The following is a 12895-nucleotide window of genomic DNA, read 5'->3' on the forward strand; positions in this document are numbered from 1 at the left end:
CTCGCAAAATGTTCATTGCCACTGAGGTCACTTATGTCCTTAACATGTCTATTTGCCCCCCTAAAATAGTATTATTCTTCACTGCATTATTATTATTATTATTATTACTACTACTACTACTGTGCAAACAAACTTCATCACATGAATAAATATTGACCAATACTCAAAAATTATATTTAAACAATGTATATAGTTTTATAAGAATGAATGAAAAATTATGTAACACTGAAGCAAGAAAAGGTGTACATCAGGCACGGGTAACATTTGCTGATCCGCAGGTCTGAATCGCACACATGTATAAGCTCATGTGCTGGCTTGTCACGTGATGCGACAGCAGTGCTCCTAGCACATAAAGTCAAAGCTGTAGCATCTATGAATTATGTTTATGGAGTAATGCACTGATGTGAATGGCACCCCTTTCCTGAAACACCGAGCCAACAAATTATGTCTCAGAACACATTTTTGAGAGTATATTCTTTTTACGCTCATCCCATCTTCAGATGTTCACATTTATTTAGCCATTGTGAATATTGTTTCTTTATGCAAAACATCTTAAAAACTTCCACAGCGAAATTCTGGAACACTGTTAGTAAACAAACAATGTTTATGACATGTAAACATCTGAAGATGGGATGCCAGACATACAGGAATATCGTGGTAAAATAAACACCTATAAAAGTAACTGGTTGCAGTTAATTTATTATAAATTACCTTCAGTTTCTAAAGTTTCAATGTCATAACATGCCTACAATGAACAATAAAGACGAAAAAGAATCATAGAAAAGCAAAATACGGCAATGAGATAGGCAATCTCAGCCAACAAGCAATTAGGAGTAACTTTACAATTTTTGGAGACAGACTGACCTGTAGAGTGTTTGAAATTTAGTATGTTCATGCCCCCAAACACTATCAGCAAACATTTTTTAAATATTTGTACACATGTACCTTTGATGGCTGATTGCACATCCGGAGTGGTTTCTACAACATTAAATAAATAACGCTATCATTTCTTTATTCATTTTAAAAAGTTTAAACGTCTAAGATGCTTGCAGCTAACATATATTGGCTGTACTACACATAAGTCAAATAGTAAAAATTCAAACAACAGAATGGCAAATATCCAAAAAAGCATAATGGGTGAGTGCAATGCATGAACTGGTTCCATGGGTCAGATTGAAACCAACCACAGGCTGGATCTGGCCTGCGAGCCGCCAGGCACCCACATGTGGCATTAATGGATATCAGTGAAAAAGTAGCACGGCTATGGAATTCAATCACACTGAAAACATAGTTGCTTGGTAGATTTGACACAATATCTGACTGTATGAAGTGGAACGAAATGACAAGAAACAAGTATCATGCCATTCAGATAACTTCGTAACATTGTTATAGGAAGCAGGGCATTGCTGCAACAGTTTTTCAGCCATAGGAATACAGAGACTGAATGCTGTTTAGCTTCCACAGATTAATACATATCACATAGAACACAGTAGGATACATCATAAATAAATACAGAGAATACAGCAGCTCTCACTGTGGAGGTTAAAATTCATATTATACAACCAAAAAACTAAATAATAGAAAATAAACAAAGAAACTCTTATTCATAAAAACCTTCTAGGATATTATCGCAAAAAACTGCCTCAGTAATTGTTACCCAAAAGAATGTCATTTGCTGTACTATTCAAAAATGGTGTGTCTGGTTATCGGTGTAGCAACATACATGAATTTTTACTTGTTTATTTATTTATTCATATGGTACAAATACAGTGCATGTCCTTAACAATTACGAACAATAGACAAAATGGAAAATGCTCTCAGCAGTTGTTAACAAGGAGAGCAGTTTCTAATGAGCTAATATTTCACTCTGCACTGGAATGTGCACATTTTCGAAACCTCCAGAGTGATTGAAACTTTAAAGTGGACCAACACTCAAACATGGAACCTTGGCTATCAAGAGCAGTGCTCTTACCTACTGAAATATCCAGACACTACTGGTTCCATGGCCAGACTGAAACCAACCATAGGCTGGATCTGGCCTGCGAGTCACCAGGTGGCATTAATGAATATCAGTGAAAACAGTGAAAAAGTAGCATGTCTATGGAATTCAATAACACTGAAACCAACTTGCACGCCTACATTCATTATGTGTAGTTCCACATCTCATAACAGTCGTAGTCACAACGGAGCATGTCTGAAGGATCTTTGCATAGTACTTCCAAACAACATAGGCACTGCAATAATGTACTGCACCACAAGAATAGTTAAACTTAGAAAATTGGGTCAACAAGAGGTTGCAATTCCACCCGTCCCCTTTGACACATGACATAACTATCTTGTGTTGTGCGACATCATAGTGGTGCAGTGTTTGAGTCAGCCCATGTTTGTAGATGCTGTGTTATTGTAATTGGTGGCGCTTCCTTGGGTTGCATGTTTATGTTTTGAAGTTATTTGTTAGGTACCAAAGTGAGCCATTTGTCACTGTTATCCAAATGTGTGAGGTTGTCATTGCAATAGAGTGTGCCAGTTCGCTAGAGAGCTACTTCGATTTAGCATTTTGCGAGTAATGGATTTGCGTTTGTATTTGGTATTGTTCATGCTGTGTGTTACTTATAGTTGGGAATTTAATAGCTTTTTTCAGTAACAGCTACAACAGAAATTTATGCTTGGGGCAATGGGCAAATATGTGGCATCTAGAATGAAGTTCCTACAGTTACTTGGGCTGATTGTACAGAACTTTGTTTGTTTTTAGGTTTTAGTGTGTGTGTGGGGGGGGGGGGATGTAAGGGGTAGGTGGGGGGGGGGGGGGGGTGAGAGGATGGGTTGGCCAACCAACAATTATGTGACATGGCTTTGGTTGGTTAATATTTTTTGTGGTTTTATTCGTTATTTATTGTAGTATGGATGGTATGTGTGTTCGTTTTTGTATATCAAAGTAGTTAGTGATGCAAGTGTTCATGAAATTCGGGGTTTTTCTTGTTAGTACTTGGTAATAGTGTTGGATAGTAGTTTGTAAGTATCGTGGATACTGATTTACCATTGTTGCTTAGGTTATGTTATTTGAGTGTGTGGTATTTTTGGTAATGCTGGCTTTACTTTAGTAGCCATAAAGGTCAATTGGAACTCCATTTTAAATGCAGAGGAGGAAGCACATAGAATGAGTACATTGACGGCCTCTATGAGGGGGAAGACTTGTCTGATGACATGACAGAAGAAGAAACAGGAGTCAATATAGAATAGGTAGGGGATCCAGTATTAGAATCAGAATTTGAAAGAGTTTTGGAAGAGGGGATATATAATATTTCATCAGAATTTCTAAAATCATTGGGGGATGTGGCAAGAAAATGACTATTCACTCTGGTGTCTTGAGTGTAGAGTCTGGCAATATACCATCTGACATTCAGAAAAACATCATCCACAAAATTCAAAAGATTGCAATAGCTAACAAGTGTGACAATTATCATACAATCAGCTTATCGGCTCATGCATCCCCACTGCTGACAAGAATAATATAGGCCTACAGAACAACAGAAAAGAAAATTGAGTATACCTGTTAGATGACATGATGCATGTGCTACTCTGAGAGGAATTCATGGCAGGTCACATCAAACTAGCCAGTTGCCTTACACACACACACACACACACACACACACACACACACACACACACACACAGAGAGAGAGAGAGAGAGAGAGAGAGAGAGAGAGAGAGAGATTTCAACAGAAATTAGCAGTTAACATTTTTTTGGTTGTTATATTTATTTGGCATTTTATTTTTACTTCCATCTCAAATTCTTCAAAATATATTAAGCACTGCAAGCATGTAAATGCATTAGCAAAATACCAGTAAAAAAAAAAAAAAAAAGTCACTACAGTCAAACATAGGTCACCTTGTATGCTGAGAAAGTGTATTAAAATTGTTAAGTTCATGCGGAATGTACATTTTGGGACAATCCAATGTTTATGTGAATATTTGAAAATGATTGTTTGCAAGTCGATCCTATGTTTTCAAGACAACAAATTTTCTATTTACCTGTTACTTACAAAGTGTGAAGAATAACAGCATCTCCAATATAAAACATTACAGTAAATTGTAGCTAAAATTTAATATGGGGTCACGATGTCATTCTGCCAACATTGTTTCAAAACACTTGAATGGAGAATGATGTAACTCTTCATTCCCAGCACACACATGTGTATATGTGATCCAAAATTAATGACATCTGTTATCATGAATCAATTTAATGTTATTTTTGTTCGTTCATTTCTTTTGAAGTAAATATTGTAATACCCAATGTTTCAGTCTGCAGCTAATGACAACTGTCAACATCCCTGTGCTGTCCTAATGACAAGAGCTGTCCAATGGAAGTACTAGTACAGCCACAAGTTGCTTAACAATTTGGGTAAAGAATTATACAATAAAAGCACAGTACCATTCTTGTACTTAATCAACATTGTGCTAATTAAGTGAAAAATTATGGCTGTATAACTTAAGGCTTGGTACACAAATGGCATTCATTTGAGATTATCTGTCAAGTTAATAAGGTAACATCACAGTCGTTACGTAACTCTTTAAACATATTATTATTTATTTCGGCTATATTTCATATACAGTATTCCTCACAGATAAAATTTGCATAAAATAAAAGTTAATTACTCTGTCATCGGTTGAAAGCACTCATGATACACTATGCACTATTTATGCCGTTAAAAGTTCGTTTACTGTCATCATAAACAAACTCCAAGTGTTGATCAACAATTAAGCTAAGTATCTTACTATGGTGAAGCACTTAAAATTGTTTCCAATTTGACTGGCGAAATTTGTTACGTAAACTGCGTCAAATTCATTGTATTGTGCACACCAACGTGCTTAAAGAATAACTATAGTTATGCCTGACAACCGTTACGAAACTGCTCATTAAGATTCTGTAACACTAACCTTGTGAAGTCCTGTTGGGCTTTGAACTCCAAATTTTTGCAGTACGTGCACTTGCTCCATACGTGTTTATTTTCAGGTACTAAAATCGTTTTTGGCATTTTAGTTCAATAGACGAGTTTCATATTCTTTTCATCGTGACACTTCCATACTAGAACGTTTCACATGACCGCTGACGACGATCACAATCCAGTGACACATATCACCTCACACGTGGCACTCCAAGTGATAAAACACGCCGTCAACTTTCCACCCTCATTTTGATTCCATTAATTACACGTCCTCACACGTCCACAAACCCCAAACACCGTATCAGCTGCACAGTGTTTCTGCCATATGCTTTCGCTATCTAGTACTTTGCTTTTCACAGATATTGCATGTCATATTCAGATTTGCGCATGCAAAATGTATGCATTTTCTGCTAGAGGAAATAAAATGCGTTTGTTATGTAGCAATGTATTAGCGAAAAAAGCTTAAGAAAGTAAGGTTTCTGCGTTTATGTATCAATGTTTTAGAGGACGTAAGATATAGTACACCGACACCGAAACGTACGGCACATTATTTGAACAGGTACCATGAGAAGAAAATGACGACTATTAAGTAAGAAGACAGCAAAAAGTAACATCCTTAGAGTACTGATGTTTGGTATTAATTTCCCGTGGGAGCTGCTGAATTTACTAACTCTAGGCCTCACTAGCATCGCAAGGAGTCATATTTTTCGCAAAATAATTGCCTCGCTATCCGCTTGAACCTACAGGGAAATGAAATTTGTTCAAAGAGTTTGTCTTGATTCTGATAATTTACAGCAGTGATTGTTCAGGTTTATAAAATTCGATTGTTAAGATACATTTATTCAGAAGGAGTAAATATTCACACCACCGACAAACAAGGAGCACACAATATGTTTCAGATGAAACTGAGAAATACTAGGTACCGTAATTCTAGTGCATCTTAACCTGGTTGTCTCTGAAGGCGTCATTCAGATGATCCTAAAGAGGTGTAGAAAAGATGTAATCACTTGCTTCAGGATTATAAACATAAAATGACGAATAACCTACTGTATGTGAATCTTAACTTTCTTTCCTAAATGGCATAGTTGAAACTGCATACAGAGCGATAGAAAACGTATATTTCGATGCATTGACACCAGAAATATCGCTAGAGAGTATGGATTTCGTGGTACATATACAACTGTATTTTTGTGGTCTATCCGTCTTTTAAGTACACCTGCTTACTTTAAACTTTTTTTTTCAAGAAATTACAGACGAAACTGACAGGAGCAAGGGATCTGCATCTGTGATCTGAAAAGAGGATCTGTACATTCTCACAGTGAAATGAAGTTCCGCAGTATGGTAGTTCAATTCAGTCGTTTTGTGACCTTGGAGGATACGTTTCCGAGGTCGCTAAGAGGATAATTATTGTAGAAAACCACTAAAATTATCGATCAAGGCATGTTTCAAACTATTTCGTTGGAAACAGTTAAATAAATTATGGAAATTAAAGACAATCTCCGAGGTTCTAGACCTGCTGTTGGCCTAAAACTACAGCTAATATCCTCCTTGGGTGCATAAAAGACATACTTCGGCACTCTAGTTTTCATTTATACAACCGCCGACGTGGCACTACAATCGCTCTTTGTGTGTGTGTGTGTGGTTTGAGGTTTTCGGGCGCTAAACAGCGTGGTCATCAGCGCCCAAAATCGCTCTTTCGCTGCCACTTACGTTCTTTGGTGGTTGAGAGATGTCTACATCTACATCTATACTCTCCACCTGTTGTGAGGTGCATGGCAGAAGGAACGTCACATAATACTAGTTATTAGGGTTTCTTCCTGTTACATTCGCGGGAAGAATGATTGTTTGAGTGCCTCTGTGTGTGCAGTAATTATTCCAGTCTTATCCTCATGATTGCTATATGTGCGATACATTGGTTGGTTTGGGGAAAGAGACCAGACAGCGTGGTCATTGGTCTCATCGGATTAGGGAAGGATTGGGGAGGAAGTCGGCCGTGCCCTTTCAGAGGAACCATCCCGGCATTTGCTTGGAGTGATTTAGGAAAATCACGGAAAACCTAAATCAGGATGGCCGGACGCGATACATAGGACGTTGTAGTATATTCCTACAGTAATTATTTAAAGCTGGTACTCGTAACCGTGTTAATAGACTTTCTCGGGATAGTTTATGTCTATCTTCAAGAGTTTTCCAGTTCACTTCCTTCAGCATCTCTGTGACACTCTCCCATGGATTAAACAAACCTGTCACCATTCGCGCTGCCTTTCTCTGTATACATTCGAGATCTCCTGTTAGTCCTGTCTGGTATGGATTCCATACACTTAAGCAATATCCTAGATCTGGTAGCATGAATGATTTGTGAGCAATCTCCTTTGTAGACTGATTGCACTTCCCCAGTATTCTGCCAATAAACTGAAGTCAGATGGCCGATGCCAACAGTGACTTATTGATATTCTTATCATAGGACACTAAGTTTTTTTCCTTTTGTGAAGAGCACAATTTTACATTTCTGAACATTTAGAGCAGGTTTCCAATCTCTGCACCACTTTGAAATCTTATCAAGATCTCACTGAATACTTATGCAGCTTTCTTCAGACAGTACTTCATTATAGATAACTGCATCATCTGCCAAAAACCTGAGGTTACTATTAATATTGTCTGCAAGGTCATTAATGTACAGTATGAACATCAAGGGTCACAACACACTTCCCTGGGGCACACCCAAAGCTACTTCTGCACCTGATGATGACTCTCCATCCAAAATAACATAGTGCATCAACCCTATCAAAAAGCCCTCAGTCCAGTCACAAATTTCATTTGATACTCCATATGATCGTACTTTTGACAATAAGCGTGATGTCTGTGGATTCAAAGCACCCACAGTAAGACTCCCTTAAATAGAAGCTCTAACCCATGGTTAGAGAGTGGCTGATGACAACTATTATCAACCGTCGTACGTAGTTCGACTTCCTGTGTCCTACTGCAGGCACTGTTCAACAGTCGTACCTGATGACTATTGTTATCGACGGTCATACGTAGTTCGACTTCCCATGTCCTATTGCAGGCACTGTTGCACAGTCATACCTGCACATTACTGTGCTTCATAATATAATTTGCAACACTCATTTCTCTGTAAATTGTTCGATGGGTGCAAAACTTTCGCACGAGTCCCGCATTATGAAGGCCATTGATCAAGGCAGCAAAACTTTCGCACAAGTCCCACATTTTGAAGGCCATTGATCAAGGCAAACAGGTGGATGCAATATTACTTGACTTCCGAAAAACTTTGGCTCCGTTGCACGTGAGTGTCTGTAACTGATGGTATGGCGTACTGGAGAAATTTTATGACTGAATTGAGAATTCATTGACAGAGAACTGCAGCATACTATCTTTGATGGATTTTTATCGAGAGCTGTGTAATTTACTTCAGGTATGCTGAGACATTCTCCAGAAGGTCTTAGAGTAGAGAAAAGTGTGTGCAAAGTTTGTGCTAACGACGAAGTGCAGAAATTCACATGAAGAGTCAAGGCTTTAAAACATAATCAATATTCAAGCCATCGTAAAATGTGACTCGAATAACATCTCGAAGAGGGACTTTACTGACCGTTTCACATTGTTGCGTGAACGTTCTTTGTGTTGCACTCAAGTGGGGAGGAAGAGATCGTATAGAACACTTGAAACTTTAAAACAATCATCTTTCTGTGTCTCTAGATTTTGTTAATCCGGGCTCGAAACTTTTTGGGGTGACATGGTTTACAAAGAAGGGCAGAACGAGTGACTACAGGTTTATTTGGCACATGGGAGATCATCAGTTGATGGCTCAAAATCCTCAACTGGCAGACACTTGAAGAATGGCGCTAAGCAGCCTATTTACAATGTTCCAAGAACCAGCTTTAAAACGGCATACTAGGAATGTAATCACACTTGTAGGGATGGTGAGGTCAACATTAGAGTGATTATTTTAAAGAATTGAACTCCCACATACAAAACGTTGGATGAGTATAGTCAGGGTGATGTGTACTCTCTTTTTAAAAAATATAGTTTTTCATGGACTTCAATGTTTATGATGTCATATCTTCTGAACAATGTGTCATACAATGGAAAAATTTTGCAGACACTTTCAGAGATGTGTGTAGATATTGTCTGCAAAATATGTAGTGAATAGACTTAGTAGTAAAGAAGCAGTAAATTTAAACATCATACCTGATGCTGAAGTTTTACTACATGAACAATGAAAACGGAGTCAGCGATAAAGTTTGGCAAAAGTTTGAAATTACATTTAAAGTTTGTTGGATGTCGCCAAGGGCTATCATTCTCAAATACTAGGTGCATTCAGCGTGGGTAATTTGTTTACTGTGATCTATGACGCTCCAAGTTGAAAAAATTGTTTCTAACTTTAATACCTGACTTATTGTGTTACATCCTTAATGTAAGAATATATCTCTAAACGAGTACATTATAAAAGTATTTTAAATTTTTAGGTTCAGTTAATAATTATACAAAAATGGGAAATCAACATTTTTTGCCTCTGATAGCAATTAGCTGGCAACCTACAAGCGAGAGTGGTTGACCATGTGCACAGAGGTAATAAAACAGGCATTCTTCTCACGCCCCACATATGAATGGGGTGGGAGGAAACCCTAATATGTGAGGTGATTGGAAGTACCCTCTGCCATGCACTGTATAGTGGTCGCAGATTAATGATGTACCTTCAGAATTACCACTGAGGCAGGTCAGCTAGAATGTATCTCCTTCTTCAAGACGATGTAATATTAAATACGAAAGTAGTGTCCACATTTCCATCTCCACTATTTTCCCACTATTATGGAGCCCGTTTCTCTCCTATCAAAATCTAAAAAAAGAAAGAAATGCCTGACTGTTTCAGTTTTTACGTCACAATGATCATCAACATGTAAGTCATCTACATCTTTTTCTCCTCACACCACTTTATAGTGCGTAGTGGAGTGTACTTCATTTTCCCCTTTTTTCTATTTCATTCGCAAATGGTGCTTGGAAAGAGTGCCTTTCAGAAAGCCTGTATCCTTTGGAATTATTCAGCTTTTCAGATCCTGCTCATTTTTCAATACATACGTGGAAGAAAGTTATATCTTACATGACTCCTTTTGGAATGTACAATCTGGTAAATTTAACAGTAACCACCTGTCTTCTAGTGTTTGCCACTGCAGTTCAGCGAGCAATCTATGATCCTCTATTGCTTACTCAAAGAACCCATTATGAAACAGGCCACTCCTCGTTTATTCGATATAAGTGGCACTTTGTAAGGGTTCCAGACTTCACATGCAGTGCTAAAAAATCTGTCAAACGAGTTTTTTGTAATCCGATATCTGCTTCTCTTACAATTACAGTATTGTTATGTTGTCATTCCACTTTCAGCTGCTGTACACAAATACTCCTAGAAACACTGCATGACAAAAAAAGTGAAGTATCCAGAAGGGAAGGAGGGTACGAAATGAAACTTCAGAGAACCCAGTGGTATGAGCCCACATATCAGTATGACGTTGCATCCCTTCTGGCCTGTACGCATGCACTGATTCAGTCGGGAAGAATGTCATGCAGACGTTTTGTCCACTCCTGGGGCAGGCTGGTCCACAGCTGTTGTATCTGATCCTTTATTGCTTGGGTGGTGGTACAGGGCAGAGTTGGCATCTGAAATGGTCCCACGCATCTTCTATCAGGGACAAATTGCAAGATTTTGCTAGCCACCAGACTACCTGATAATTAAATGTCATGTGTGAACAGGCACTGTCCTGTTGAAAAATGGCTCCACAATGATATTGTATAAGAGGTAACAAATAAGGACGCAGGATGTCCACCTTGTGTCGTTAGTATTCCCTCAATCACTAACAGCTGTGTCCTGAAGTCATACCCAGTGGCTATGTACACAATGTCGCCAGGAATAACATTGATGTGCCTCTCCAAAACACTGGACAAATGGGACCTTTTGTAAGGTCTTCCCTATACTCGCTGATGTTGGTCATCCACTGTTCTGCAGAACAGTGATTCATCACTGAACCATACGTGACACAATTCATCAGCAGTCATGTTACCTTGTCACAGCATCACTCCAACAGTCTTTAACGTTGTTTTATTAACAGAGGCATGGGATGGTAATTCCCTAATCGGGCTCCTGCTGGTCTCCAACCAGTGGTGTGGGATGACATAGAATGTTGCCAAGAGACCATTATATGTTCCCAGATGGTAGGTGCAGATGTGAAAGGCCTATGATGTGCTTGGTGCACAATAACGGCTAAAACCCATGTGGTGCTCAGTCGTAATCGATTGGAAACTTGCCTGACCACACGATCCAATGCACTCTAACACTGGGCAACTGTCTCACAGATCTTGATATTGCACTATTCTACCAGCTGATCAAATGGGGTTCCACAGTGAGGCCGTTTTCAAACAATGTCAGGTGTTGATAATGCTATCTCAACTAGCATGCAGCAGCAGTATAGCAGGGTTGGTTCAAGCCAAGAGACTGATCTTATCTCAGTGTCACTTATGGTGCCAGGTTATACTGTATTTCCAGAGTCAGGCTACACACTTGGACGACTTACATTCAAAGTCCTCCCGCCCCCCCCCCCACTCCATTCCTCACTCTTTGGATGCAATTTTTAAATACTTTGTATGTTTTTCTTCCTTAGTGTATGATGAGCTGCATTCATAATCTGCACGACATTGATTCCACTACACAATTTAAGTTTGGTACACATTGCTTTATCAGCTGCAAATGCCACAATATGTTCTCCTGTGTCATTGCCCCTTCTTCACCGTATTTGCTTGGCTTTATCAACTAAATTTCGATCTGCAGGATTATGTTCTGCCATGATTTGATTTACAGTACACACTAAATCGTGCGCTTTGCAGGCTTCATCAAGTAGATTAATCCCTTATCACCATGAGCCAGACGCTTTCTTAATTTTGTTTCAGGACCGCAGAAGCAATATCCAGGTACAGAAGCTCAACTGCCAGTTTACTGAGACTAGCACCATGACCTCTGCAGCACTTCCTAGCACTCATGTTGTGGTACTGCACTGTCTGATGTTTGTTTTGCATACCACATCATGAGAGTAGTAGGGCAAATTTTGTATGGCTCCACTCTGCATTGTTGCTAAATTTATTCAAAATGGCGGATTCAAGATGGCGGCCATAGGTGCGGCAATGTCACAGTGACGTCACGGTGGGAAATTCAAGTTTTGATGGGAAATTAGGGCAATTGGGCTACCTCCACTAACCAACCACCCCCCCCTCCGCCTCCCCCTCATCTTCCCCTCCTCTCCCCTACTCTACCCTCTCCTTCCCTTCCGTCCCCATTTGGAAATTGGTGGGAAAAGGACTCAGTCTGTGCTGGGCTGCTTGATAGGATGGATGTAAGTATGCATTGTTTGTTTAAGCAATTTGAGTTGTTAATGCAGTGTCTCCATCCAGTGTGTTCACCATGAGGTCCGGAGCCCAAGTGACCTTTTCACAGTACTACCACTAGAGTGACTTCTCGGCCCTCCCCCGTCTCGCTCCCATCACATAATCCAAGATGGTGGTCTGCGGAAAAATGGTGAAAAAAGGACTCAGTCTGTGTCTAGCTGCTGGACTGGGTGGACGGACATAATTGTTTACTGAGTTCAGTGGATGAAATGTCTCTGCTGGACAAGAAGGAGTTCATTAGCCGTAACCATGCACCTGAGGACTGTATCAATATCAATGATATTTGGTGAAGACGAATATGCTTCATGAAATAATGAAGATGCAGTAGAATGGGGCTAAGTTACACTTCATAACTCATGCTGATAAATGCGTGTGCTTTACCTATAGATCATTCATAAAAGGCCACTCAGTGTTCGGAAGCACAAGAGGCAGGACGTTCACTCCGGTGTGCAAGCTCCGCTAGAAGGGAGGCCACATCCTGGGCTCACTGCCCTAAGGGTCTCCACGCG

At 39.4% G+C, this 12895-nt stretch overlaps 1 protein-coding gene across 1 annotated transcript in view; it reads right to left on the reverse strand.

Moving 5' to 3' along the window:
- Positions 1 to 5263, reverse strand: part of LOC126416457 (vacuolar protein sorting-associated protein 54) — a 151990-nt gene extending 146727 nt beyond the window's left edge. Inside the window, exon 1 of the mRNA XM_050084190.1 lies at positions 4939 to 5263. Coding sequence (XP_049940147.1) covers positions 4939 to 5036 — 98 coding nt within the window. The 5' untranslated portion in view covers positions 5037 to 5263. The remainder of the gene's footprint in view (positions 1 to 4938) is intronic.
- Between the last annotated feature and the right edge of the window lie 7632 nt (positions 5264 to 12895).

Source organism: Schistocerca serialis, chromosome 8, assembly GCF_023864345.2.
Source record: "Schistocerca serialis cubense isolate TAMUIC-IGC-003099 chromosome 8, iqSchSeri2.2, whole genome shotgun sequence".
NCBI classification, from domain to species: Eukaryota; Metazoa; Arthropoda; class Insecta; order Orthoptera; family Acrididae; genus Schistocerca; species Schistocerca serialis.